General features: G+C 41.6%; 1 protein-coding gene across 3 annotated transcripts in view; it reads right to left on the bottom strand.

The window, feature by feature from the left end:
- MAST4 (microtubule associated serine/threonine kinase family member 4) overlaps positions 1-27,646 on the bottom strand; it is a 599,104-nt gene that overhangs the window by 373,813 nt on the left and 197,645 nt on the right. For all 3 annotated transcript variants that reach the window (XM_055086603.1, XM_055086600.1, XM_055086601.1), the window contains exon 3: positions 10,967-11,091. In XM_055086603.1, the coding sequence (XP_054942578.1) occupies positions 10,967-11,091 (125 nt within the window). The remainder of the gene's footprint in view (positions 1-10,966; positions 11,092-27,646) is intronic.

Here is a 27,646-nt window from a genome sequence, read left to right as displayed (position 1 = left end):
GGCTCTTTAGGCAACCAGACCATTTGCAGATGAGGAGGGGAGCGGGAGAAGGCAAGCAGAGAAACCCTTACAGTTTTATGTGATAAATGCTTTGGTTCAGACACACACAATTCAAGGAGAATTAGCATGAGGATGGGGAGAGACATCAGGGAAGGCTTCCTGGAAGAGGAAGCGCACATGCTAAAATACAGACAGGTACTGGCCAGGAAGAAAGAAGGGAGGTACACAGAGAGGTGTTTTCTTTCCAGAACAAGGTAGGACATGAGACTAGGAATCTAATGCCCTTTGGGGAATGGCAGGTAGTTCACTACTGCCCAAGTTATTTTGCCGAACTTTAGAAGCACTTGAAGATAAGAAACCCCTCGACTCTCCATCAAGTGAATCTGTCAAGGGGACAGATGTTCCAGCAAATGGGGAAAACACAGACATTTCTTAACAACATTTTGATCAGAGCTATGTAAAAAGGGGCACAAAATTATATGACTGGTTCATATTATTTATCAGGCTAAAACTTATCACAGCTTGTGTCTAGGAACCAAAAAAGAAAAAGAAGAAAAAAAAGAGCAGATGACTTACACTTATACAAACAAGCAAGGAAAGAAACATACTTAACTAAGCACCTACATAAGCAAAGCGGGGGGGGGCATCTATAATGAAAGAAAAACAAATAGGTCTCATGCAATGAAGAGGTTTCACAGGAGTTCTAGAAGAAGCATCCATTCTTGCAAAAAAAATGATAAATGTATACCCCTGTTTTCTTGAGGATATATACATCTACGGCATACTGAAGCCCAGTTATTACTTAGTGAATGCAGAATTCTACAGTGCAAACAGTAATGTAGTATTTAGGATTCTTAGATGGTTAGGATATACAACATCAGGAGAACAATTCAAGTTTTAGTGGTGGATCATCTTGGATAGGAAGGTAGAGAGACAAAGAAAAACAAGTAAAAGAAAGAAGAAACAGAATTTAGGGCTCTAAGGAAGCCAACTTGAAGAAGAAATAGGTCTTAGAATGACTATCAGTCCTACTATGAGGTGAGGATTACCAAAACTTAAGCGAGAGCTTTATGCCTTTTCATACATTTGTAAAAATGCTCTCTGCTACTCAGCACCCGTTCTTTAAGTGTTTTCTTTAAATGGAGGTGGATGTGCCATGAACTATAAAACAAAGTAGTATATCACAAATAGCTATGGTGGACCTGCCACATGGTTCTACTCTTAAAAAAGAGAAAATAGCAGTGTCAAATCACAAAGAAAAGATCTCATAATCCCTTGAGCCATTATCAACGTCTAGTCAATGAATCTAACAAATATAAAGACCTATTTCCTTATGGCTAAAATACCTGAAGGTTAGAGGCTTTCTACCTGAGAGACTTCCTAAGTAAAAAGGCATCACTTGATGGGGTCTTTGAAGGCTCCCCGTCTACCTCATGCAGACATTCTTCTCACTAAAAGATAGATGGTGGCAATCCTGGTGATCTTCTAGGGTTCAAATTAAGTCAGAAATCATTCTATCACTCATACCCATGAGCTGCCAAGTCTTCATGTGGTCCTTTGCCTCCCTGACTATTCTAGAAACATCATGTTAAGAAGAAACATCACTGTCCAAGTCACATTGTTCACTTTATCTACCATGCCCCACCCCATTGTACGATGGACATAATTCCACTATGCGTTGAAGCTTGCCCAACCAAAACCTTCCAGAACCTGCAGCCCATATCATTCCTCTAAGTCTAGGAATACACTGCAAACTATCCAGCCCGTAATCATCTTCTACTTTGCTCTCTAATTTCTCAGAAGCCTTATTTCAACTATCTTGGAAGTTCCTTAAAAAGCAAGAGCATGTGTGACATCTTTTCTATATAGGTTTTAACACCAGCTGTATAATAGGGACTCCATTAATAATCAATTAACTGCTTAATGAGCAAAATGAAGAATACACTGATTCAGAATCCAGTACCACAGGTTGATACTGTGGGTACCAACGAACAAGGAATAAGTATAATTACCAATACTGCTCATTCTTAACACCCAAGTATTCTAGAAAAATAAGGTAAGAAAGACATTGAAGTATGTTAGCTTTCCCAGAGCCACAATAACCAGGAATTTCCTGGTTAAATAATAATTGGTGTTTAAATAATAATTTTTCGTTTCTCCCAAGAAAGGAAATGTTACATCCCAATACCTTCCCTCCCACAAACCACTGTCTAATTACTACGGGTTTCTTGGTTTCGGAACTGCAGAATTCTTTTGACACATTAAGATAGCAAATAGGCAAGCGCTGTAATTTTACCACGGGGGCAAAATGACACCAGAAAGGACAAGCTGTGTCACACCAGGAGTCCACCAGAGCGGCCCACCAAGGGACAATTCCATGATGACAGCTGTGACTGCTTCACCACCTTTATCTCCGCCATGTCTCCAGACACACAAGCCGATCAAATCCTTGACAGCCCAATTGTTCAACTAGCCTGGGCTCCAGGAAGCAGAACAGGAGCTTCAGAAACTATCAAAACTTGGAATTAAGATCACCTCGAGAGAGTTCCCTGCTGGCCTAGTGCCTAGGATTCCGCGTTCACTGCCGTGGCCCGAGTTCAATCCCTGGTCGGGGAAACTGAGATCCTGCAAGCCGCTCAGCGTGGCCAAAAAAAAGACCTCCACAACATTTCTTAATAAACCACCATTACCTAAGTACAAAACAGTACATACCAGGCACTGCCCTTGGTGCTAAAGATACAGGGAGGATAAGACAGCTGAAGTGCCAGCACTCTCCACTCTCTGGAACATTTCATAATGCTTGGTAAACAGGTTGGCCAGGTCCGAAATATTAATAGGTATACCAGTTGGGTAAGTGGGTAGTAAGTGAAACCTAATTTCTCTCTCTCTCCCTCTTTGGGTACACACACACACACACACACACACACACACACACACACACACACGCACTCACACACAGTATTGCTATTATAAATCTGTTTTGCTCCCCTCTATGACGGTAAAGCAATTAAAAGTGAGCCTGCATTTCCACTCTGTAAACCCATAGAATATTTATGGATGCCATTCATCTCACTGACTCTCAAATGCCTTTGGTAACAAGAAGTCCACACTTGACCAGTCTGTCCAGGCACACCCACACAGAGAGCCACAGGCACCCCGTCCTTCCCAGGAAGGACAACACATACATATGGTAATGAATTTTTTTTTCAACCTCTGCAAAATGTAAAGAAGAGCAAACTGGGACTGAAAGTTTTAAGCAATTACTTCTGGGTAAAATTCCATCTTAGAAAAAAACTCTCCCCGCGCTCCCCAAGTAAGTAGTAGTTCTTCATTCGTTCATAGTCGGAATCACAATGCACTTCACCTGTTTTCTGCTAACTATTCTCATGGCACCCAGGCACATGTATAGTAAGATAAGCACATTTAGAGTTCCTTTTCACAGAAGCAGTGGTTGGATTATAGCAAGGATTTTACAGAACATTTTTAAGCTGAGTTTTGATTAACAGACTCCCACTAAACCAGCTACCCTGTGGATGGGCCCAGGTGAGCCTATAATGAGATTTATCTTCATGGATTAGGCCTGACCTATAATAATCTGCTCAGGGGTCCCTACTGCTATTTCAGCCCTGAGTTATGAAAAGTCATCCCTTTACTATCAGCAGAACCTAGCTCAGAGGGTAATAACTAGACATATTATTCCTGGAATACAAGCACTCCTGAGACTTTGATTATAATGTCCACAGCTGAAGGCACTATTTCACTATTGAGATTACCGCTTTCCAGATGAAAAAAGTTCTGATCTGTGGAATAATGCCTTCAGCTACATACACAGTAATCACACTCAGCAGTTCTCGCATCCCAAGAGCAATACAGGTTACCAACAGTTGGTATGGTAAGCTGATTTAGGGAATGGAAGGAAGAAGTTATAGGAGAAAGCACAGATAACCCTAATTTCATATTTGCCTTATCTGAGGGCTTTGCTGTAAGAGTTTGACATGTCTAAAAGCCATATCAACTTCACTAAAAATAAAAACTACATTAAAGAAGAGTAGGGCTTCCCTGGTGGCGCAGTGGTTGGGAGTCCGCCTGCTGATACAGGGGACACGGGTTCGTGCCCCGGTCCGGGAGGATCCCACGTGCCGCGGAGCGGCTGGGCCCGTGAGCCATGGCCGCTGGGCCTGCGCGTCCGGAGCCTGTGCTCCGCAACGGGAGAGGCCACAACAGTGAGAGGCCCGCGTACCACAAAAAAAAAAAAAAAAAAAAAAAGAGTAATTATTTTTCACCTAATAAACCAGCAAACTTGGTTTTTGGGTCGGGGGGGGTGGCAGTTTGGAATACTGACTGCTGGCCAGAGTGCAGTGAGATGTGATTTCTCGGTATATGGAAGCACAAATTTGTACAGTATTCCTAGAAACAATTTAGCAAGAGTATGGAAAACCTATATAATGCTCATATCCTTTGTCCCAGTAATCCCCTCTGAGAATCTACCCTCAAAAGCCAGTCAGAGGTGAACACAGACTTATTAAAAGCCTGCTCATTACCATTATTTTCAATAGGAAAAACTTGGAAATAACCTAAAAGGGGAAATAGCGTAATAAATTGTAAGAAATTCATACACTGGAGTATTATGCAGCCTTTAAATTGAGCCATGATGGCTAAGGAGAAAAGCTAATTCACAGTTGTATCCTACAACTTTTATTATGCAATTTATCCAAGGACATTCAAATTGTTCCTACATCAATATTTAACACTCACTCACTCAGAGTTAACTAATTGGACTTCGGCACAGGTTTTTGTTTTTGAGCTGTAAGGCTAATGAGGTATTGATATAATATTAAATGACTGCAAATAAAGTCTGCACCCTAAATAAATGCTGACATTATGTCGGTACATTCTGCGTGAATTAAAAAGGGAAAATGCACTTTTGCATACATTTAGTGAATTTTCCCTTACTCTTCATCATGCACTTTTGCAAATGGAAAAGATGAATATTCATCAAGGCTCTCTGAATATATTACAGTTTAAATAGTTTGGTTTTAATATTTATAGTACATCATGAAACATAATTTTTCCATTACAAGGAATGGATACGATGTCAAAAGAGGGCCAATGACGAAACATAAAATTATACCACTTAACCTAATATTAAAAATTGAAAAACAATATCTGAAAGCACTCCCCTCCCCTTCAAAATAGTTAACTGCTCTAGAAAAATAACTTTCAGTTCGTTGGGTTGGTGAATTTAGAGTGAAAGTGAGAAAGAAACTACAAGGTGGTCCACCATCATGCAAAAAGCTAAGGACAAAAAGGTTAAACTTCTACTCAAATCAAAGATCTGATTTCCTCCCTTCTGAGAATACCACTCCAGCTAAGCCTAGCTGACAACCCTCAAGAAACAATTTTTCTACCAACCCCAGGAACACCGATGTCAGCACTTCTTGAGTCGCAGGCACTGTGCAACGTAGTGCACAAGAGTTTGCTCATTTATTCCTCACAATAAACTTAAGAGGTGGCTACCACCATTAGCCCCACTTCACAGATGAACAAACTGAGGCTCACACAGCTAATAAGTGGTAGAAACTGGAGGTGATCTCTTAAACACTCTGCTTTTCCCCCCTCATTCTCATTGTCCAACTGAATAATTACAGTTTAACTCCTGAACACAGTTTCCAAAGTTAACTACTCTTTGGCTTGAAAAACATCTTCTTGATTAGGCTAAATAATAAAAACCTAAAAGGTGAAATACAGATTAAAAACAAAAAAATAAACAAGAGTCTGTTCTAGGGCACTGAAAAGGTACGGAAAGGAAATATATTCACTTACACATTCAACAAGCCTTTACTGAGCACCTACTATGTGCCAAGCACTGTTCTAGCTCCCAGGGAAATAGCTGGAAAAACAGAAAAAAATATCTCTGCTCTCAAGAATTTTTCATCAGAATAATAGGAGATATATAACAAGCAAATTATGCGGTGTATTGGAAGGAGACAAAGCTATTGAGAAAAGTGGGTGAAATGGGGTGTGTGGCATGCAGTGCGGGAAAGACTTTCAAACAGGATGGTCAAGGAAGCCCTCAATAAGAAAGAATGTGACAGGGATGCTGACAAAAATCAAAACAGATGAGGCTCATGATTCAAATCAAACAGAAAACTGGAGAAAAATACTGGAAACGAATTTTCACTGTGCTTCTGCCATCCATTACTCCAAAGTACAAAAGACGTGAATATTTCCTATAATGGCCACATATACCATTTCTAAACTTTAATCATCAAGGCTTACAACCTTATTTTCCTACGGAAAAATAAGTTACCCCTGGTCCTGTTTTGCCTCCTGAAATTTCCATCTTTCTTGCCAGAAAGCAGCATCTATATAAATTCCCTGCTTTTGACAACTATGAGTTCTTTGATAAACTACCCATGTGTGTGGGGAGGGACAGAAAGATGGAGGAAGCAAATGGGGAAATGAGTTTTCCCCTCTTCAGATTAATGTATACAAAGTATATATCTGACACTTCATCAGCAGCCCCCGCTGGTGCCCCAGCAGGCGGACACTGGCTGAGCATGTATTCTGCCAGCTACCAGGCTACTTAGGATGAATTGGCAATGTGCCATTTATCAGAAACGCCCAGTGTGTCTGGGAGACAGAATACAACTACATTTACCATTGCCAAGGAAAACTAGATACCTCCTCCTAGAAATTAATCTCCTCCTTGAGAAGGTAGTTAGCATTACTTTGAAGCTTGCCTACGGCATTTAAATCACAATAGGTCATGCATTTACTGAAATTCATACCTCCCCAACCACAGGCCTTCATTTATATCTTCCTAACATATGAGTACCACTCAGGTGGACGGTCTATACTTTTCTGATATGTTCTGTTGCTGTGCTGAACGTAAAACTGTGCTATGACGTGTAATCTTGTCCTTTGGACATAAACCACCTTGATTCTGATTTTACCAATTTTTCCATACTTGAACACATACTTCCCTCTTCAAATAATCAACAAAATACTTAAACCGGTGTGGCTGCATGACTGCTTACAAGCAGCTTAAGGAAATTTCCTTGAAGGTGGACACCGATAATTTCTTCAGAATTTTGTCACTGTATTTTTTGAGCAGCTGATACGGAACTAAATGGGATTCGGCCCACTACATGGACTTTGAGGCTAATCACGATTGTAAGATGCACACTGGAGAGCAAAACCCAAAAAGGCTTTAGATGGATGGTCTTATTAGATGGTCCATTACAGCATACAAAATCACATCATCACTCTCGCCTTGCAAGTAAAGCAATCTGTCACTTTTCACTAATGATTATCCATTCCGTCAACATTATTTACTGAATGCCTCCTACATATAAGGTGTTGTGTTAGGAACAGCAAGGAGTAGAAAGTCAGATCAGACAGGAATTCTGCCCTCAAGGAGCTTGCAGTCTAGCAGGGGGATATTAGGCATAAACACAAAGAACTAAAACAAAGGTGGACCTTGATAAATGCTAAGAAGAGTCAGGAGGAAGGTCAACTTACAGCTCTAAGATGGGGGCAACAAGGATGAGGATAGTGGCCAAGAGAGATTAGAGTGAAGCGTGTTCTACCATACAATGCACCTCCAGAAACATCACACTTATTTAGAAGACGAGAAAAAGGTGGGGGGGGGGGCGGGGAAAAAAAAGAAAAAGTTCTAATAGGTGTACATTAACACCCCTTCAGCACCATTCTCTGTCAAATCTGTTAGTTGTAATCGGCAGGGATAATTTAGATGTAATCCAATCCAAGAAACATAGATTAACTTGAATGGTTCTGCAAAGGATACCAAAAGCAGGCAAAGTCATGAAAGTGTACTGAGTGACATATTGAAATAAGTGACATGGCAGAGAAACCTGAGCAGACTGCTACCGAACAATGAGGAAGTCAAGGCTGTGCTCTGCCTGGCAGCTCTCCTATAGCTGCTGCTCCTGATATTACGACAGACGTTGGGGACAGAAGACATGGTCAAACAGCCCGCAAATAAGTTTTCTTTAGACTGCAATTAGGAAGTAAGGAAACCTCTGAAGAAAAGATATGATGAGGGTTACACTTTAAACCTTCACTGTCTAGTAGTAAATGGTTAGTCACAGTCTGGCTTCTGTGCCCAAGCTTACCCATAATATGTTAATAACAGAAGTACTAACATTGCTAACATTTGAGACTTGTTAGGTGCCAGGTACTATTTTAAGTTTGCTCTCTACGGTATTTTAGCATTTTCTCTAGTTTTTCTCCTAAACGCTATAAAAACTCACACGGTAAATAAGCTGGTAAGTTAAGTGACTCTTTGATGTCACTGGACCGATTTTAGGGGGTACTCTCATGTTTTCTATTAGTAGTTGTCCTTATTTTTGTATCATATTCCCAAATATCTTAGGTCACCTGACATGTGTTTTATCAATGAATCATCAGTTTCTACGTCTGAGTACATAACTACCAGTATTAGGTACATTACTTTGTAACAATGTTGTTTTAATTAGAATGATTTACCTGGCAAAAACATACAGGATTACTATTTACGTGTTAAGAATAACATTGCAGTGGCCCCCAAAGCACTTCTGTTTAAAAAAAAAAAAATCACTGATTGTGAGGAATTTTCCTCTTTCCTTAAAAAGTAAATGCTTACAGTAAAATAAGCTTTTAATAAAATTTCCCAAGAAGAAAAAGTAACTTTGAACTTGGGGATGGGATGGAGGAAAATGCTAAAATACATCACTTTAACTGTACCTTTAAAAATAAGTCCCAAAATTTTCATGGGAAGGAAAAGATAAATCTTAGTTTAAAGATCATAATCAATTTTGAAGTCATAAAATATCCTCAAAGAAACTTTTTTAGGGATAATTAGTCAGTATCAGAATCTTTATAATTCTGAAACTAGAAACAGGGAATTCCAAAGTTGAATTCCAGAGACTGGAATAGGTCTTTTCATCTTACAGTTTGCAGATGAGCTGATAAAATCTGAGAAACTAAGCAACTGCTCAAGTTTATACACCTACTTAATGACAAAAGCAGGATTAGAGGTTAGACCTAAATCAAATCTCTCTATATTACTGAATGATTCCCAAATATCCCACATAATTTACTACCAATGCATAAAATTATAAGGCACCATAATGCACTGACATATATTATTTGTATCATCATCAGTAAAAGACATTTAAAAATCTATTCCATTACCATACAACCCTACCACCAATGCAAAAGTAACCTCTACAGGGGCTTCCCTGGTGGTGCAGTGGTTAAGAATCCGCCTGCCAATGCAGGGGACACAGGTTTGATCCCTGGTCCGGGAAGATCTCACATGCTGCAGAGCAACTAAGCCCCTGCACTACAACTACTGAGCCTGCGCTCTAGAGCCCGTGAGCCACAACTACTGAGCCCACGTTCCACAACTACTGAAGGCTGCATGCCTAGAGCCTGTGCTCTGCAACAAGAGAAGCCACTGCAATGAGAAGCCGGCGCACTGCAACAAAGAGTAGCCCTGGCTCGCCGCAACTAGAGAAAGCCTACATGCAGCAACAAAGACCCAACGCAGCCAAAAATAAATTAAATAAATAAATTTATTAAAAAAAAAAAAAAGTAACCTCTATAGACTTCTAGGCTCTGCCAAAGGTTAAAGCTGAAAAGTAATGGGCCCACTGGAAAACAAAATTCTAGTTAAGCATCATGGTTAAAAATAAAAGTCCACATTACTTTTTTTAAAAAAAGGAATGTAGGAGTCCATGCTGCTAACAAATGCACAAATATTTATGCCATGTGCCAACTTGTAGATGTGGAGAGAGTGCTGGAGATGGAATAATGACCATTTTCAATGATTCTAGAAAAGAAGGGCCCAGGCAAGAATCACCAATGAATATGAAATCTAAAGGAAATTTTTGATGAGGAGAAACATGTTTGCATGGCCTCAAAGTATCTCCCCCACCCCCAAAGGCTTATCGTTTGTAAGAGAAAAGTTCTAACTACAGTGGAGAAACCGGCCAACCCCTTGACTGGGTGAAAAAAAGTCGCATCATAATGAGGGGCAGATGAACATACATCATGCACCTGCCCATGGCATGACCTGAAAGGACACGACATCACCGATGTCACATTCTGGCCTGGAATGCAAAACCCGCAGCCCACCATGCGAAAACATCAGACATATCAGACACTGTAATATGATAAATATTCCATTAAAAAATGAGGTGGCAGTGTTGCACAGTCTTCAAAAATGACGATGTCATAGAAGGCAAAGAAATGCTGTGGAGCGGTTCCAGAGTAGAGGATAATTAAATGGCATCCATGACCCTAGACTGGATCCTCTACTGGAGGAGGAAAAATACTATAAGGGACATTATTGGGCCAAATGATAAAAATAAAATACAGATGGCAGAGTAGATAAAAGACTTCTTTCATGCATAAATTTAATGAAGTTGATAACTGTGATAACAAAAGGCCATGATATAGATAACCTACTCTCAAAGAATTCAAAAAAATTATATGTGTGTATACATATACATATATATATATGTATACACACACACACACAGAGAAAGCAAACAGTACAGCAAATAGGGCAGGAGGCTAATACATGAACCCAGGCAAAAGATCAACTGGAGTTGTATGTATTTGTCTTATTCTTGCAAATTCCTATAAGTTTGAAATTATTTTCAAATAAGAAGTTAAAAAAAAAAAAAAAAAAAAAAAAAGCTTAGAAACATTTTTATTTCTTTTGAGGGAAAAGTTGAGACAGCATTAAGTTTACAGAAATATTCCAACGTAGGTTGGGGGGACTTGGAAAAAATTACCAAGCTGAAAGCAAGGAATTTCACGTTGCCAAATCTGTGCTTAACGTTAATGGTAGCTTTAACTTCCTATCTAGAACAATAAACTCAGAACAGTCCCTAGGCTGGTGGTGAGATGGAGCAAACCCAACCCACCGCAGACAGAGTCCGAGGACACTCACCAGGCTGGCCGTGAGCAAGGGCGCTGACTGGCCCAGGACCTGGCTGCGCATGCGCACGAGGTTGGACGTCTCTGCAGAGGTTGCCCAGGCCTGCCCCGCCACCGGGTTTGGAAGGAGGTACCTCCCTGTTGGAGTTAAAGAGAAGACAGTATGAGTAGCAGGCAGAATGGCAGTGCTTCCCTAGAAATGGCATCCTTCTATACCACTTCTGCCATACATTGTAATTACATTGATTTATAGCAACCGGGAGCAAATTGTTTTAATTAAGTTGGGAGATCTAGTTGCAAGTTCTGACCCCTATTTTCCACATAAACCCAGGTAAACCTCTTCACCTCCAGCATCTGTAGCTTCTTGTTACTGTGCTGAGGATATATATATAAGTGTACACAGCATTCTTACCATCATAGATATAAACATGTGCATTTACAAATGTACTTTTAAAATATCTAATACGGAGAGTGATCTAGCAATCAACTAGAAAAGTGTCTACGAAGATCATGACCAACAAAAGGAAGAGCTGTAAGTCTTTCAAGTTGAAATGGGGCTGGTGCCCCTTTCTCCCAGCTTCTCTCTCTGAAGAACTGGTGTATATCCAACCATGTCCACAGGACAGGTGATGGTACCCATTTGCATAAATCAGGACATTAATGTTAGTGTACGTTCACTGAGCAATTTCCATCAACCTTGAACTCTCATATATATGTGTATATCTTTAAAAGTCAAACAGCTGAACCAACTCACACTGTATTACTTCTTTAGTACATGGATTAGACTAGTATCCACACATAAGATAAGAGCCTTTAAGTTAGGAGGGACATGAATATTCACATAGTAATGAAGCTCAGTAAAAGCAGAGACCATGTTTGATTTTTATCTGTAGCACAATGACTGGTCATAGTAGGTGCTCATTAAACATTTGTTGAATGATGAAAGAACAAGTGGGTACTTCTCTCCCAAAAAACACATGAAGACAATGAAAAGACGGCAGGCCACCCATAGAATCTCATCTACGGGCTGCACGTGTGGGAACTCCAGCTTTGTACCTCCTGGAATCGTGAGGGACTGCAGCATGTGTGGCTGGTGGCCCTGTAGCAGAAGTAACATTCGTGCCCTGGATTCTCCCCAGCAGATCTGTTCCTTGTAAAAGAACCCCCCTCTCTTTCCTCAGGCATGCACTTAACAAGCACCCACTGGTTAATAACTGCTGAAATACATCATTAACTAGTGTGAAAATTCATATTTTATGGCAAGACAAGAAAAACATAAACATAAAAAATTTTCTCTGCCCTTTGGCCTCCTCTCCCCCCTCTACTGTGCATTGTTATATCTGCGTTATGCATCAACCAAACCTCTCCATCAGCAGGAATACCTGCTCAACCATAAACAGCAACATTCTCCTAGCACCTTGTCCTTGCTGATCTGGATTATGCAAACTATCGATATCATTTAATGTACAGACCTCTATCTCTAGCAATCTACGTAACTGTGCTTTGACCTCTAATGGGTAGAACAGTTCTCAGAGCTTTCTGAGAGGCTGTTCCCGGGTTATAGTCCTTAATTTGGCTTGAATAAAGTTTTCCATTTCTTTCTTAGATCAACTGATTAATTTTTTCATCAACACTAGTTTGCTATTAGTCCACAGGCTAACTGGCAGTACAGGAGCTAGTGTCAGCTCCCATCAACTGTCCATGTTAAGACGTCTAATGCTGGGACTTCCCTGGTGACACAGTGGTTAAGACTCTGTGTTCCCAATGCAGGGGGCCCAGGTTCCATCCCTGGTCAGGGAACAAGAGCTCACATGCAACTAAGAATTCGCCTGCCACAACTAAGGAGCCTGAGTGCCGCAACTAAGGAGCCCACAAGCTGCAACTAAGACCTGGCACAACCAAATAAATAAATAAATATTTATTTATTTTTAAAAAGAGGGCTAATGCTCTAATCTAAGTGCTTTCAAAAATTTGTATTTTAATTGCAAAGGAAAAATGTCTTATTTTGCCAAAATTGTTCTTTTACTCTCTTATTATATAGTGAAAGCACAGACTCTAGAGAAAACTAGATCTGCTTTTGAGATCTTGACCTGTAGCTCAGTGATATGGGGAAGGAAGTGAGTCAACCTCTCTTGGCCTCAGTTTTTCCATCTCTAAAATGGAGAGCATAGGATTGACTATGTCAAGTTGTTGAGGGGATTAGCGGGTTTTTTAAGTGAAGCACTCAGTACATGTTAGCTATTTAGCCATAACAGCAGTAAAAATGACAAGTATCTTTTTTGCTTGGGTTTGGTTTCTCTTCACTCTCAAGTAGTAAATGTAAATATATATATATTTAAAGATCCCCTATAATCATACCAGGGAAAACCAATATCAACATTTCAGTAATTTTTCTGCCAGACTTTCTTTCTGTAAGCTGTATTTTCTTGCAAAAATGGGATTATACTTATTTTTGTCACCTGCCCACCACAACGCCACGTAATAGATTGTGATATTTTCCTAGCAAATAAATACAGCAAATACCAATTAATTGAAGCATAAATGCTATCACTGAAAATTCAAATATAATTACCCTCTGTGGTTCCAGTCACCATCTTGAACCACTCATATATATTTTTATGTGCAGGATGTATTACATTTAAAGTCTAGAATTTTAAAAATTCTTTTCTTTGCCTTATTTTGAAACATTAACTAAAAGCTGGACTAACAGGTGTTTTGGTAAATCGGCCCCCTTTAGACCCCAAAGCAGGACATTAATAAAGAAGGACAGGAAGACCACAGACTGCATTTAGGAATGCCAACATCAGTAGTACATGAATAAATGATTTCTTTAACATAGAAATAACTCCCACTATTTGAAAAACATTACTTGTTAAAAATATACCAACCTCCAGTCATCAGAATCAATAGGGTTTCCCCCACCTCCACCCCGGTCCCTCCTGTGTCTTTCCCTATATTTTATATTTTATATATTTTTTGGTTCATGTTTCAGAAGAGGCCTGATAGGAGGTATAGAAGCTACATGATGTCAAGATTTACATGATGGAATGAACCTACTCTGGCCTCACCACTGCTCTGCCCCAGATGCTTCGTTTTAAAGAAAACTTGGGGTAGAAACAAAAACACCAGAATTTAATATAATCATGGAAAAATTTGAAGGGCTAACATTTTAATTCATTAAAGAATTCTGTAAGTCACTTTTCTTATTCTTTTAGTAAAAAATAATTATTAGACTATAACCCTATAATCCCCCAGAGATGAAAAAATAGGTATTTATTTCTATATCCCTAGGACCTGGCATAGTGCCTGGAACTTAGTAAGTGCTCAAAAAATGTTTGTTGACTGACATGCAGTTAAAGTACACTATTTGATTAATACCTTTGTAGTATTTGTATATCATTTGTAGTATACTATAATAGCTAAAATACATTGAGGACTTACTATATGCCAGGCACTGCAACATCTTAACCACCCTTTTGGCTGCTAAGTAATATGACCTCCACGTTAAAGCCCAGAGAGGTTACATAATTAGACAAGGGCACACAGCTGGTAAGTGGGCAAAACCAGGATTCTTACTCTGAAACCCAGATCCCACCACAGGAAAATATTCATCACATGTGCTTAGGTGAAAAAACAAGTTATAAGACAGGATAATTCTATATTTAAAAGTAAATAATATATATTTTGCATACTATTTGAAAAATAATTTTTCAAATAAAAATTATTTTCAGAAAATTATCTGAAAAGATAGGAAATGGTAGCAGATAGAATTAAATGAGATAATGCACTTAAGGCACTCAACCTGGGACATGGAAAGCAGTCAATACACTGTGACTCTTCACGTTATCCTGAGAACTTTACAGTTCCATCAATGTATCCCGACGACCACCACCACCACCACCACAGCAACGATATAAAACATGGTAATGCGTTCTTAGACCAGATCACAAAAGAAAGAAAGAAAGAAAAAAATAATGACTAGGATTAAAATAAAGACCAGTATTTCTTTGTGGGAAGGAAATAGCAAATTCAGAATTGTCATTATCTCTAGCAGGGAAAATGGGGAATAGGTCCAGGGAGGAGTATTGCTGTAATATTTTATTGTTTAAAAAGTTATCTACAGGAAATAATGGGATCTATTAGTTGAACTTAAAAGTTTAAAGTATTACGTTTTCACTTGTAGTTTTTTAAAATTTTTATTTATTTATTTATTTTTGGCTCCATTGGGTCTTTGTTGCTTTCTCTAGTTGCGGTGAGCGGGGGCTACTCTTCATTGCGGTGGGCGGGCTTCTCATTGTGGTGGCTTCTCTTGTTGCAGACCACGGGCTCTAGGCGTGTGGGCTTCAGTAGTTGTGGCACGCGGGCTTCGGAAGTTGTGGCTTGCGGGCTCTAGAGCACAGGCTCAGTAGTTGTGGCACACAGGCTTATTTGCTCCACAGCAATGTGGGATCTTCCCGGACCAGGTCTTGAACCCGTGTCCCCGGCATCGGCAGGTGGATTCTTAACCACTGCGCCACCAGGAAAATCCCTTCACTTGTAGTTTTAATAAATTCAGTATTAATTTTTTTAATATATCTGAAGGATGTGGCAAATATTAAGCTTTGATAAGTGGGCTTCAGTAGTTGTGGCACGCGGGCTTCAGTAGTTGTGGCTTGCGGGCTCTAGAGCACAGGCTCAGTAGTTGTGGCACACAGGCTTATTTGCTCCACAGCAATGTGGGATCTTCCCGGACCAGGTCTTGAACCCGTGTCCCCGGCATCGGCAGGTGGATTCTTAACCACTGCGCCACCAGGAAAATCCCTTCACTTGTAGTTTTAATAAATTCAGTATTAATTTTTTTAATATATCTGAAGGATGTGGCAAATATTAAGCTTTGATAAAGCTGGCTGGCAGATATTTGAGGTTGGGACTAAATTATTCTGTATTAATTTCTGTATGTGCTGTTATATAATATTGCTTTTAATGATTCCTATCAAAAAAATGTGCTCCATAATCTAACGTGGCAAACTAGCCAGGAGCACATTCCCTCCACTCCTCAAAATGGTAGCTCCTCAGGCCGCATCAGGGAGGGGTCTGGGCTGGGGAAGCACGGAACCAGGGAAGAGGTTCCACGGAGAACGGGAGCAAAAGGGAACCACGGGGGCTTCCCTGGTGGCGCAGTGGTTGAGAGTCCGCCTGCCGATGCAGGGAACACGGGTTCGGGCCCCGGTCCGGCGCGTCCGGAGCCTGTGCCCCGCATTGGGAGAGGCCACAGCAGTGAGAGGCCCGCGTACCGCCAAAAAAAAAAAAAAAAAAAAAGGGAACCACGAGAGCCCTCATCCTGGTCCCAACATAAAAGTCACAACAGCTGTGACTGGTAGATGCCCCCTTTCTGAAGCCAGTGGGAGGGCAGAACAAAAGCAGGGACAGCCCTGAATAAATCCTCAGTGCAGGCGATCCCTGTGTATGCTAGCATCCTTGCTCAATGAGCCAGGGCATGCTTCAAGTAGGAAGCCAGACTCTGGACAGATCCAGAACAAACAATGGGGGAGGGGACTCAGGAACCAGAGCCACGTCCCTTCTCTTCTCTCCATATGCGCCAAACTACACTTTGAACCTTTCAGTTTTGTTAGATCTCACAGAGCACTTTCAAGCAAGCCGAGACCATGGCCAACGGGACAAGTATGCTGTCTTCTCTGAAATCACTCAGTCTAACTCGACCACATTTGTTTTTGGTTTTTTTTAAACATCTTTACTGGCGTATAATTGCTTTACAATGTTGTGTTAGTTTCTGCTGTATAACAAAGTGAATCAGCATATATCCCCATATCCCCTCCCTCTTGCGTCTCCCTCCCACCCCTCTAGGTGGTCACAAAGCACCAAGCTGATCTCCCTGTGCTATGCGGCTGCTTCCCCATTTTACATTTGGTAGTGTATATCTATCTATTTTACATTTGGTAGTGTATATATCTCAGTGCTACTCTCTCAAGGCCATATATGTTTTATTTGTTGCTATCTCATGCGTAAGTCTAATCTCGGTAACAAGACCATAGGTGTGCCTGGTCGAAGATAAACAACGTCAGACACTACTTAAAGTGGTAAGGACAGATTTTAATCAGTACTAACCACTGCAATAGGGAGAAAGAGTCCAACATGGACTCTACTCATCTTCGACTGGTACAGAAGTAACTGTGTGTTTTAACAGGGGAATGAGGGAGTAGGGCAGGCAGCAAGCGAGGGCTGGGTCAAGCCAGGGAAGTGAAAAACAGGAAGGGTTAGCTAGTGTAACTGCGATCAGGCCAGCTCTGTCTGCTAGCTGGCAAGGACCGAAGTTTGGATTCTACCTTTCCACAGAGACTGGGAGACAGAGGCCCCATCTGTTGGCATGATCAAATAGTAAAATTTTTTGGTAGCCTGGAGTTTTCTGAGGCAGGCACTTTAAGGGAATTAGGGTCATCCTAAGGATGTGGCCTTGAGCTGTTAGAGACTGTTAGTGTTTTTCGAGTCTTTGTAGGCCAAGGTTGGGGGGCCTAATCGAGAGAGAGGGCTCCGAGGAGCCTGGCGAGGGTTTGGTCAAGGAGAGACCTGGTCAGCCTTCCACTTTTTGGTACCTCAATAGACCCTAACTCATGTTCATTAACAGATCAGTTTTTGAACTAAGTCTGAACTAACTTTTGAACTCAGCCCATATACTTATCTTGTATGTCTTCAAACCTTCATACAAGACATAAAGCTCCTTGCCAATAACGGTAAAAATAATTGCTCTAGTTAGGGGTGACACAGAGTCATGCTGCTGAGTGCTTTTCTGACCTCCCAAACTGATTCCATCACTTACTCATGAATTTCTCCAAGCCTCGTGTTCCTCAGCTGTAAAATAGGGGTAAACTTATGGAGAGGTTCTAAGATTAAAGAAGAAAATACATCATACAATGGGCATTCAATACATATAAACTTAAAAAAATAAGAAACACAAAGAGACATGCAACACATGAGAGATGACAAGGTGAGCAAGAAGTAAAATTCTGTTAATTATTTGGAACAAATAATAAAATTAGGAAGCATTTATATACGTATGTAATGAAATGTTTATCATCCTGTCATGGGTTAGATTTTAGATGTCGTTATTCTTGCACAAGTCTCGTCTGTAGGAATCACACGAATGTTACAAATTAGAGGGTCTGTTAGCACAACACATGGGATGTTTTATTCCTGCCTGGACCCCCATTAGTGTTAATAGGGAAAAGAGGACAACAGATGGATTTAAGGCAGTCATTAGAAGGCATTAGCATTGTGCCATAGTTGGTAGTGATTACATCAAACTTTATACAAATTCACTTTCTGATGACTACCAAGAGCCTCTAAAAAGTGTGTTGCTGCTATATTCATGCATCATTTGCTGCCTACAGTTTGAGAAAATTAGCATCTGTCAACTGCATTATTCAGCTGCACAGGGTGGAAATTAAAGGACAATACCATTCCCTCTTTGTTGTAGGAGAGGTGAGCTTGCCTAGCAATCTGGCTGCTCTATTTTAATACCACATCGAGCTTTTTGTTACAACTGGAACTTTGATCAGCTCTGTGTTCTTTGGAAACACACTGCTAAAATTCCAATATGCTTATTAAAACATTTATTAGATACTATCTACTGACATAACTAGAAATTTAAAGGCAATAAATAGAGGTCCATATGAAAGCTGAAATCTGTTGGCCAGAGTGAAACAAGAATTTGTCAAGCTTCAACCACAGAGCTATGGGTTATTGGAATGGGCTTTTTATACTGGTTATTGTTTCTCCTTTGGTCACAGGGCCTCTACTTAACAGAATAAGTAGAAATATCTCCAGCCATTTATATATGACAATAAGTAGATTACTAAGACTCAGCTTGTGACTTGGTCTACCTAGGGTACATATGGTCTTTTTCCTGGAATGGGTTTTCCTTTGTTTTCATCCTGAATTTCAAAATAACAAGAAGCAAGACCTCCATAAAGAGGTCTTCAAATGTGAGATACATGCTTTCAAAGCACCCGGAAGCTTAAAGTATCCCTCTGAAGTACGAAAATATCAGATCAGAAATAATTTCAGCAGAAATTAAATATAGCCTCTGGAGACCTACTTTGTCATTGGAGAATAATGGTTCCTGCCTAGATTTAAAAGCTTCCAGTAAAAAAAGTTCCATATCACCTGAAGTGCAATATAGATTGAGCAGTCAGTCCATGGTCTTACATTTTGGGTTACCTTTTTTTTTTTTTACTGTTTTTCCACTTAACATTTTTATTTATTTATTTTATTATTTATGGCTATGTTGGGTCTTCGTTTCTGTGCGAGGGCTTTCTCTAGTTGTGGCAAGCGGGGGCCACTCTTCATCGCGGTGCGCGGGCCTCTCGCTATCGCGGCCTCTCCTGTTGCGGAGCACGGGCTCCAGACGTGCAGGCTCAGGAGTTGTGGCTCACGGGCCTAACTGCTCTGCGGCATGTGGGATCTTCCCAGACCAGGGCTCGAACCCGTGTCCCCTGCATTGGCAGGCAGATTCTCAACCACTGCGCCACCAGGGAAGTCCTGGGTTACCTCTCTTGACTGCAAACAGGACATCAAAGACAACAGAAGACCCAGGAACTACATCACATAACTACATAACATAACAAACTACGTAACATAACAAAGCAGTCTTGAGAAAGGATTTCTGGTGCTCAGTTATACATAAAAACTCTGGGAAAGCTTGTTTATCCCTCTAAGGTCACCACCAGGAAGAAAGGGTAGCTGAGGTGGTCCACGTGTTGCCCTTGAGGGTTCTGGTGAGGGAGGGGGGCCCACAGAAGGGAGGGAAATAGAATGGTGCCAGCATTACACACACACACACACACACACCCTCCCTTGCTTAGCCAAAACCACCATACCTTCTACAGGAAAAAATGAGGGAGTCCTTTTTGTTGTTCAAAGGAGGTATCCACAGTGAACTACATTAGCACCTGCTTTCACAAATTATACTCAAATTATACTTAAGCCCTCCAAATCATTCACAAGTCAGAGGAACTGAGTTTTTCAAGACCCCTCCAAACTTTCAAAATGGAGAAAGCTTAAAGACCGTGATAAGTCATTGGCAGAATCCAGGCAGAATCCATGAGTCAGCAGCCATCACCCTACAGTGTACTCCATCATCATGAAGATACTCCTCTTTCATGCCCCATTGCTCAACTCTAAACATCGGTTCCCACATCCTAGTGACTGGTGTGCTCACAGGCAATTACAGCCTCCCTTTATTCATCTTCACCTGGGCTTCTACAACACAGAGACACGGTCCCTTTCATCTTCCCTCTCACATGGGTGACTGACTTCCAATTTCTTGTCCCCACTGCAAAAGAATAACTATACCTAGACAGCATCGACAATGCTGCTAAATCATTCTTCTTAATGGCATAAATAAATATAATTTGAGAAACCAACAGATTTGTGACCAGAGAGAGCTGAAGTTCACTGACTCCTATATTGAGCTGCTACTCTAGCCTTAAAAGAAAAAGTGGCGTGTGTTGACACACACAAAAAAGTCCAAAGCGTAGGCTTGACCCCATGTCCTTGAAGGCATCACTGCCTACTAGCCAGGGATCTCCAACTGACAAGGAAACTGAAAGATGAATGGAGAGAGGACATATGCCTTTAGGGAGGTTGGCTGTCAGAGCACAGTGACACCCATGGGGTATCAAGGTCTGAATCAAATTAATCGCCCAATGCAGCAGTCTCTAAACTGTTTTGCTGCTAGACTCAACTCCACCAGAGATACCCAATTTCACTTTTTAGAATATTATCAGCAGCATTCTATATTTAACATAGAATGGCAAGGCAATATTACTAACCACAAGGGCCTGAGGACAAAGTTAGGAAGATGCTTGAAAGGGTGGGACAAAGTTAGGGGGATGCTTCAAAAGGGAGCTTGTAGCAAGCAGAGCAAATAGCAGATGCTAACAGTTTAGGGCAATCCCAGACGGACTGGGTCCATGACAATTATTTCACGAAGTCTCTGAAGCCCAATTCCATATCGTGAGAGAGCTAGGGACTGCGGAAAAATACCAGAACAAACATGTCTACCATGCAGAAATCAAAGCCGCTGGACAGACCGCAAGGCTATGGAGCAGCATCTCAAGCTGCCGCTGCCACTGTCAACTGCAGCTTTAAATCAAAAGTAACATTCAGAGTGAAATGTGCCAAGATGATTCAACGGTATAGTGGTCTCTTTACCCTCAATTACAGAGAGCCACCCTGTTACCCTTGCCATCGAATGACAAAACGGCAAAAAATGCCAACACGCAGTCTATTGTTAAATGGAAACATTTCAGATCTACACTTACAGAGAAATATATTTGGCCTCTCTTTTCTTTTCCCTTAACTTGTTCTTAAAGAAGAAATATTTCTTCTCACCTACCAAGATTACCAAATTCTAATAAGGGAAGATATTAGGATCATATGAGTTAATACACGAAACAGAGCTTAGTAAGCTTCAGCGTTCCTATTATTTTTAGTACGTGCACAGCTGCCTTTCGGTATACCAACACCCAGCAACTTCTCCCATTCTGTTATGAGACCCAGCCCTCGCCAGCAAGTCCCTCTTGCACCTAGACGACCAAGGTAGTCTCCCTTAAAGGGGTGATTGTATGTATTTAAAATTCTTTTTTTTTTTTTTTTTATTCCGGTACGCGGGCCTCTCACTGTTGTGGCCTCTCCAGTTGCGCGCAGGCCCAGCGGCCATGGCTCACGGGCCCAGCCGCTCCGCGGCATGTGGGATCCTCCCGGACCGGGGCACGAACCCGGTTCCCCTGCATCGGCAGGCGGACTCTCAACCACTGCGCCACCAGGGAAGCCCTGGATTTAAAATTCTTATCAAAAAATACAGAATGGTTTGGCTCTAAGCTCTAGCTGTACAGACCAAAGGCTAATGTGGCAACTTAAAATTGATTTTTAAGAAAGTATTAAGTAGAGCTACTCTAATGAGAACATGGTAACGAGAATCTGACACCAAGCAGCATTGCCTAGAATGTGTGAGTGAGGGTAGCCGGGAGCTGGGTGGGGACGGTGTCTAAGCAACGCCAGGCACAGGTCAGAGTGAACATCTGCAATCTCGCCTCCCTCCATCCTTGTATTGAAATATAATTCAGCAGAAAGAATTGCTAGACATGTCTAAAGCCCCTGGGAAATGACAGATATTGATGAATGCTGTTGGGAAGATATATGGAAGGAAACGGCAGATAAATAGAACCATTTTTTCTCAGAGTCATTTTGCGGATATGTGGAGCAGCTGTTAAACTACCTGTCAGCTCCCCATGCTCTCTTCCTCTTTCTCCTTCCTCACCCCCATCTGCGTTCTCTACACCTTTCCAAACCGTCCCGGAGGACCAGTATCTTGCTCTCTTCAAAATAATCATCAAGAGAGTAGGAGTCATCTCCTCCTCCCCGGTCATAATCTGGCTGCTCAACCCAGTTAGTCCAACCCTTTCCAAAATGTCATTCTAGGGGCTTCCCTGGTGGCGCAGTGGTTGAGAGTCCACCTGCCGATGCAGGGGACACGGGTTCGTGTCCCGGTCCGGGAGGATCCCACACGCCGCGGAGCGGCTGGGCCCGCGTGCCATGGCCGCTGTGCCTGCGCGTCCGGAGCCTGTGCTCCGCAACGGGAGAGGCCGCGACAGTGAGAGGCCCGCGTACCGCTAAAAAAAAAAAAAATGTCATTCTATCCTAACATGTTGGCTGCCCCCTGTGGATCCTGGAAAGACAGCTGACCCTTGAACAACACAGGCTCGAACTGCACAGGTCCACTTATTTGTGGATTTTTTTCAATGGTCAACACTCCAGTACTACGCGATGCAGAAGGGGTGAATCCGCAGATATGGAACCACGGATGTGGAGGAACCATGGATAGGGAGGGCAGGCTTTAAGTTGTTTGCGGATTTTTGACTTCATAGAGGGTTGGCCTCCCCAACCACCTTGTTCAAGGGTTGCTCAAGGGTCAACTGTACGTTCAATTTTTAAACTCCTGAAGTGAAACTGTTGAATTCAAATCCATTACCATTTGGCCCCAGTCACGAGACTCAAATCTAAAATTCAAAGCCTGACTACTACCATGTAGTGACTCTGTGACCTTGTTAACCTCTTAAGCCTCAGTTTCCCATAAATGTTCTGTAAAAATGGATATGATTGACCAACCTCCTGGGGCGACGGGAGGACAATTTAGAATGTACACAGAGAGCTTGTCATACCATCTGGCAAATAGAAGGCCCACAATAAACAATGACTTATTATCCCCTCTACTTTCCATTGCTTAAACAACTCTTCCTGGCAAGAGCACTCCTCCTCGATACCGTTCTCAGGCTGGATCAAATACTCTCCAGCTCAGGGCCCTTCGGGGTAAGAGGCTCTCATTCCATTCACCAAGTGGACTCAAGAGCACAGAGTGGGAAAACAGTCAGACAGGGATTTGCACCCTGGTTTCACCATCTATTAGCTGCGAAACCCTTGATAAATTACTTTCCCTCTCTGAGCTTCTACGTCTAGACCTCTAGTGATGATGATCATAGGTAACACACACCAAGTGCCCAGCACAGTGTTGAACACACAGTGTGTGTTCCGTGGTGGCTCAGGTCCCTTCCAGGATGCTTTACCCATTTTGGCATCATTGGCATTGAATCTACAACCAGGGGCGTTACTAGCTTTACCTTCCCCCCCATTAATCACCTGCTTCTATGGGGCTGCCTGCGTATAGGGTGCCATCTATTTCTGTACATAATATGCTTTTCTACATTGCAAACTCAGTGTCAGCTGGGACCGTATCTCATCTGTCTTTGTAGCCCCACATCACAGCCCGCACACCGAAGCTACTGACAGTTTACAGGATCACATACTTATGCCTGTGCATATTAACTCTCCACTCTGTCTCTCATTTATATTTCTCCCAGGGTTCAGATTTTTTCATTTTTGTTTAGTTCCCCATTGCCTAGAATGTTCAAATGTGGTTCAGTTGTTTGTTTTGTAACCATAGCAATAGTGAAAAAAGGCTCAGCAGCCTTAAACTTGATACAAGAACATCATATCACTTCTCCTGGCTTTGATTTTCTCTTCTAAAATCCATCTCCAAAAGAGTCTGACACTGCCACAAAACACTGTGTATATCCAAGGCCAACTGTTTAACCTGAGTACATGTGAGGACAATTTGTACTTAGTATCTTACTTTTTGAAGAAATTATGAATCCTACTCAGTAACATTCTTTTGCTCACTAAGATGCTCTGACTGACACACTCAAATGTCATTGGCATCCTGAGATGCTAAACATTTCTGACAACTGCCCTACATCTAAACAGGACAGAGGCCAAGGAAGAATTGGGGATCAGGAGCTTTCCAAGAGAAACAAAAAGAACAAAGGCAGCCAGAGGGGCATAAAATAAACTCCATATGACAGTCGAAGCAGAAAGTTCCAGACAAGTCCAAATTTCCTAACAAGTTCTCTAGTTTTATTACAAGGAAACGTCTATGTACAATCTAATTCACTTAACGGTGTATTTCCATATATATCTCTTTGGAATAGTTCCTAGTTTCATGTAAGCTTTTGTTCCAGATTCCAAATTCTTCTTCCGTAATGTCTACGTGTGCCCCCTAAAGAACATATTATTTTTGTCTTAAGAAATCTTTGTTGATACTGATTAATGGATAAACAGGAAATCTAAAACAAAACTATACAATGTTTTCCCCAAAATACTGCCTAGTAGATCTCCTCCAGCACCTCCAAATGGCAATCTATTAAAATGCCCTATTTCTGGGGTGGGAGATCTCAATCAAGGACTGTATAACCCTTACTAGGAAAGTTAATGTCCACTCTACCCTGTTTAAAAGCAATAGGATCTAGGAACCACTGTTATCCAAACTATAACCCTGTGCCTTGAATTAAGTTCTAACAAACCACTAAGTGCCTTGCAAAACATAACATTGCCCTTGTTTTTAAGAAGAGAAAATTTTAAGCCAAGATTAGCATCATGATTGCCTCAAGCACTGCTTGGAAGTTAATGACCAGCGTAGGGTTGGAATTCAACCTTTCCACTTCTGGTCTCGTATGTAGCCCCTGACTTCTGAAAGTTCGGATGACATTCAGTAGCCTTGAACTCCAGGATCAGTGCCTCATGTCTTAAAGTAACAGTATCACTAGGCTACTTAACATTCCTTTTTGGGGAATTCAGTCATGCTTATGAGGAAATCAGTGTGCTCTGGCGCTCAGGTAGGGGGCAGGTAGCTATTGGGTTGTTCCAATCATCCTCCAAAGAGTCACCTCTCAAGATCGAGAGCCTGATCATTTTCTTCTAGCCATTCATTAAATGCATTTAATCTCCTACTATTTGAATCCACCGAGAGCACTGTAACCGTTGAATGGCAGTAAGCATATACACACAGACTTACACACACCGCAGGGTATCATACGTCAGATCTGCTTCTGGTTGTCCACAAAGCTGGTCCTGTCTCCAAGGTGACTGCAGGTAAAGGGGTGGAGGGCGGGGAGCGTGAGAAAGGATAGTGTACTAATGTCTGTAAGACCCCTAGCCCCTTGCCCCTCGTGCCATGCACGTACTTACGAGACAACATGTCTGATAAAGCCTCAGTACAGAACCCTTCCTGTAGTTACTGATAGAGTTGCCAGATTTCACAGAACTACAGGATGCCTAAATAAACTGGAATGCAAATAAACTGGATTATGTATACATATTATTACCAGTCTCTCTGAAATTAACGTTTAACATATAGTGTCATGTATTTTATCTGGCGACCCAATTCACTGAGCACTTAGGATTGGCAATGCAGGAGGCTTTGCTCTGAGGGTTCAAGAAAAAGGTCCTCAAGGAATTTATAAAGTAGTAAAAGGGATGACAGGTCCACAAATAATAGGAAGTTAAAAGTGATCCATCCTGGAAGAAGAGGACAACGTAAGACGGTAGCAGGAAGGAGAGAGTGAAAGTATAGCTGTGGAAGTGATGTGAAGGGGTTTGAGATGGAATGTGAATGTAGCAAAGAATCATGAGCTTCATCTCATTGTTGTGTACACCGAACATGGGGGTGTCTCATTGCTCTGTGTTTGTGCATGTGTCACCTACCATCATTTTTATATTATTTATATATACCAGTGCAGCCAAAAGCTACTAAAATGGAGTAAAAACAAAACAACAACAAAAATGCTTTGCACTGAGACTCCTAGCAAACAAAGCAAAGACAGAAACACAGTGGGATACCCAGCTCTCATTACTTAATAAAAGAAAGAATTCACATTTGTCAGACCACACAACGTCTTCTTCCTCATTTTGAGCTCAGAGAAATTTGTTTCGGAGGTTTTAATAAAAGGGCAATGACATACATAATTCTCACCGTCGTCTACAGTAATTTAGGGCAAAAATGCGGGCACCTCCTACATTATGGAACATTAAATAAAAACTGAGGGTGCAATGCTGTGTGTGCACGCATACATGTGAACACATAATCAAAGTCCATGCATACACTGTACATACATACATGCCACTCCTTTACAGGGACTTGGAAACTGGGAACTAAGGTACCTTAAGCAAAATTCTTACTCAAGTCTAACTTGGTGCAGTGTTAATAATTTACACAGTGGTCATGACTCCACCTGTATTCTTACTCAGAAAAAGGGAAACAGATATTTAAATGGTACCATTCTTTCTTTTCAAAGGTTTTACCCACCAGGGATCAAGTCAACAAGGAGTTAAAAAGCAAGGAGGGGACTTACTTTCAGCTCTCCCTTCAGGCCCTGTTGGGATGCAGGGGCCTGAGACAGTACTGTCAAAAAACAGAGAAATGATCTGGCTGGGCAGACACAAGAAAATAAATTTAGCCCTGACAATATGCATTGATTAAGTACTTGAATGACAATGGAACATGACAATGACAAATGCAGGCTACCACCACCAGAGTCATTAATACATCAGAAACACTGATTTTTACCAATCTTTAAACATCCCGGTTGGTGGCATCTGCATTTCTTTGCCTACTCTTTTTTCCTGCAGAGATGACAAAAAGTCAGCTTCATTTTCAGTTTCCAGCCAGGAAGTTAAAAAAAAAAAGTCTACGTTCCTGATCGTTTTGATTAGCCCCTGAAAATGAGTTTTATTTTTTTTAATGTATGCTTTTTTTCTTTTTCATTTTATTTATTTACGGCTGCGTTGGGTCCTCGTTGCCGCGCGTGGGCTTTTCTCTAGTTGCTGTTGTCTTCGTTGTGGTGCGCGGGCTTCTCATTGCGGTGGCCTCTCTTGTAGTAGAGCACGGGCTCCAGGCACCCGGGCCTCAGCAATTGTGGCTCACGGGCTCAGCTGCTCCACGGCATGGGGGATCCTCCCAGACCAGGGCTCGAACCCATGTCCCCTGCACTGGCAGGCAGACTCTCAACCACCGCGCCACCAGGGAAGCCCTGAAAATGAGTTTTAAACAAGAGATGGATGGCCTGGTGTGCTCAGTTTCAGAGGACAGGACGTCACTGCCAGGATCCTCCAGGGGAGAAGGTGGGCTTCCTTGCTCAACAGTGGAGAAAGGATGTAAGTGTAAAGGGAGAAAAGGAAGGAAAACCAGTCTCTGCAAAGACTCCCCCATCCCTCATCTTGGTAGCTAAAAGTATTCACTATGCAAGGTCAAAGGGACCTTGAGAGTATCTGGTCCAACGCACTCATTTTCCAAATGAGGAAACTG

Source organism: Physeter macrocephalus, chromosome 8 (assembly GCF_002837175.3).
Source record: "Physeter macrocephalus isolate SW-GA chromosome 8, ASM283717v5, whole genome shotgun sequence".
Taxonomy (NCBI): Eukaryota; Metazoa; Chordata; class Mammalia; order Artiodactyla; family Physeteridae; genus Physeter; species Physeter macrocephalus.
This window is presented reverse-complemented; position numbering and strand designations above follow the sequence as displayed.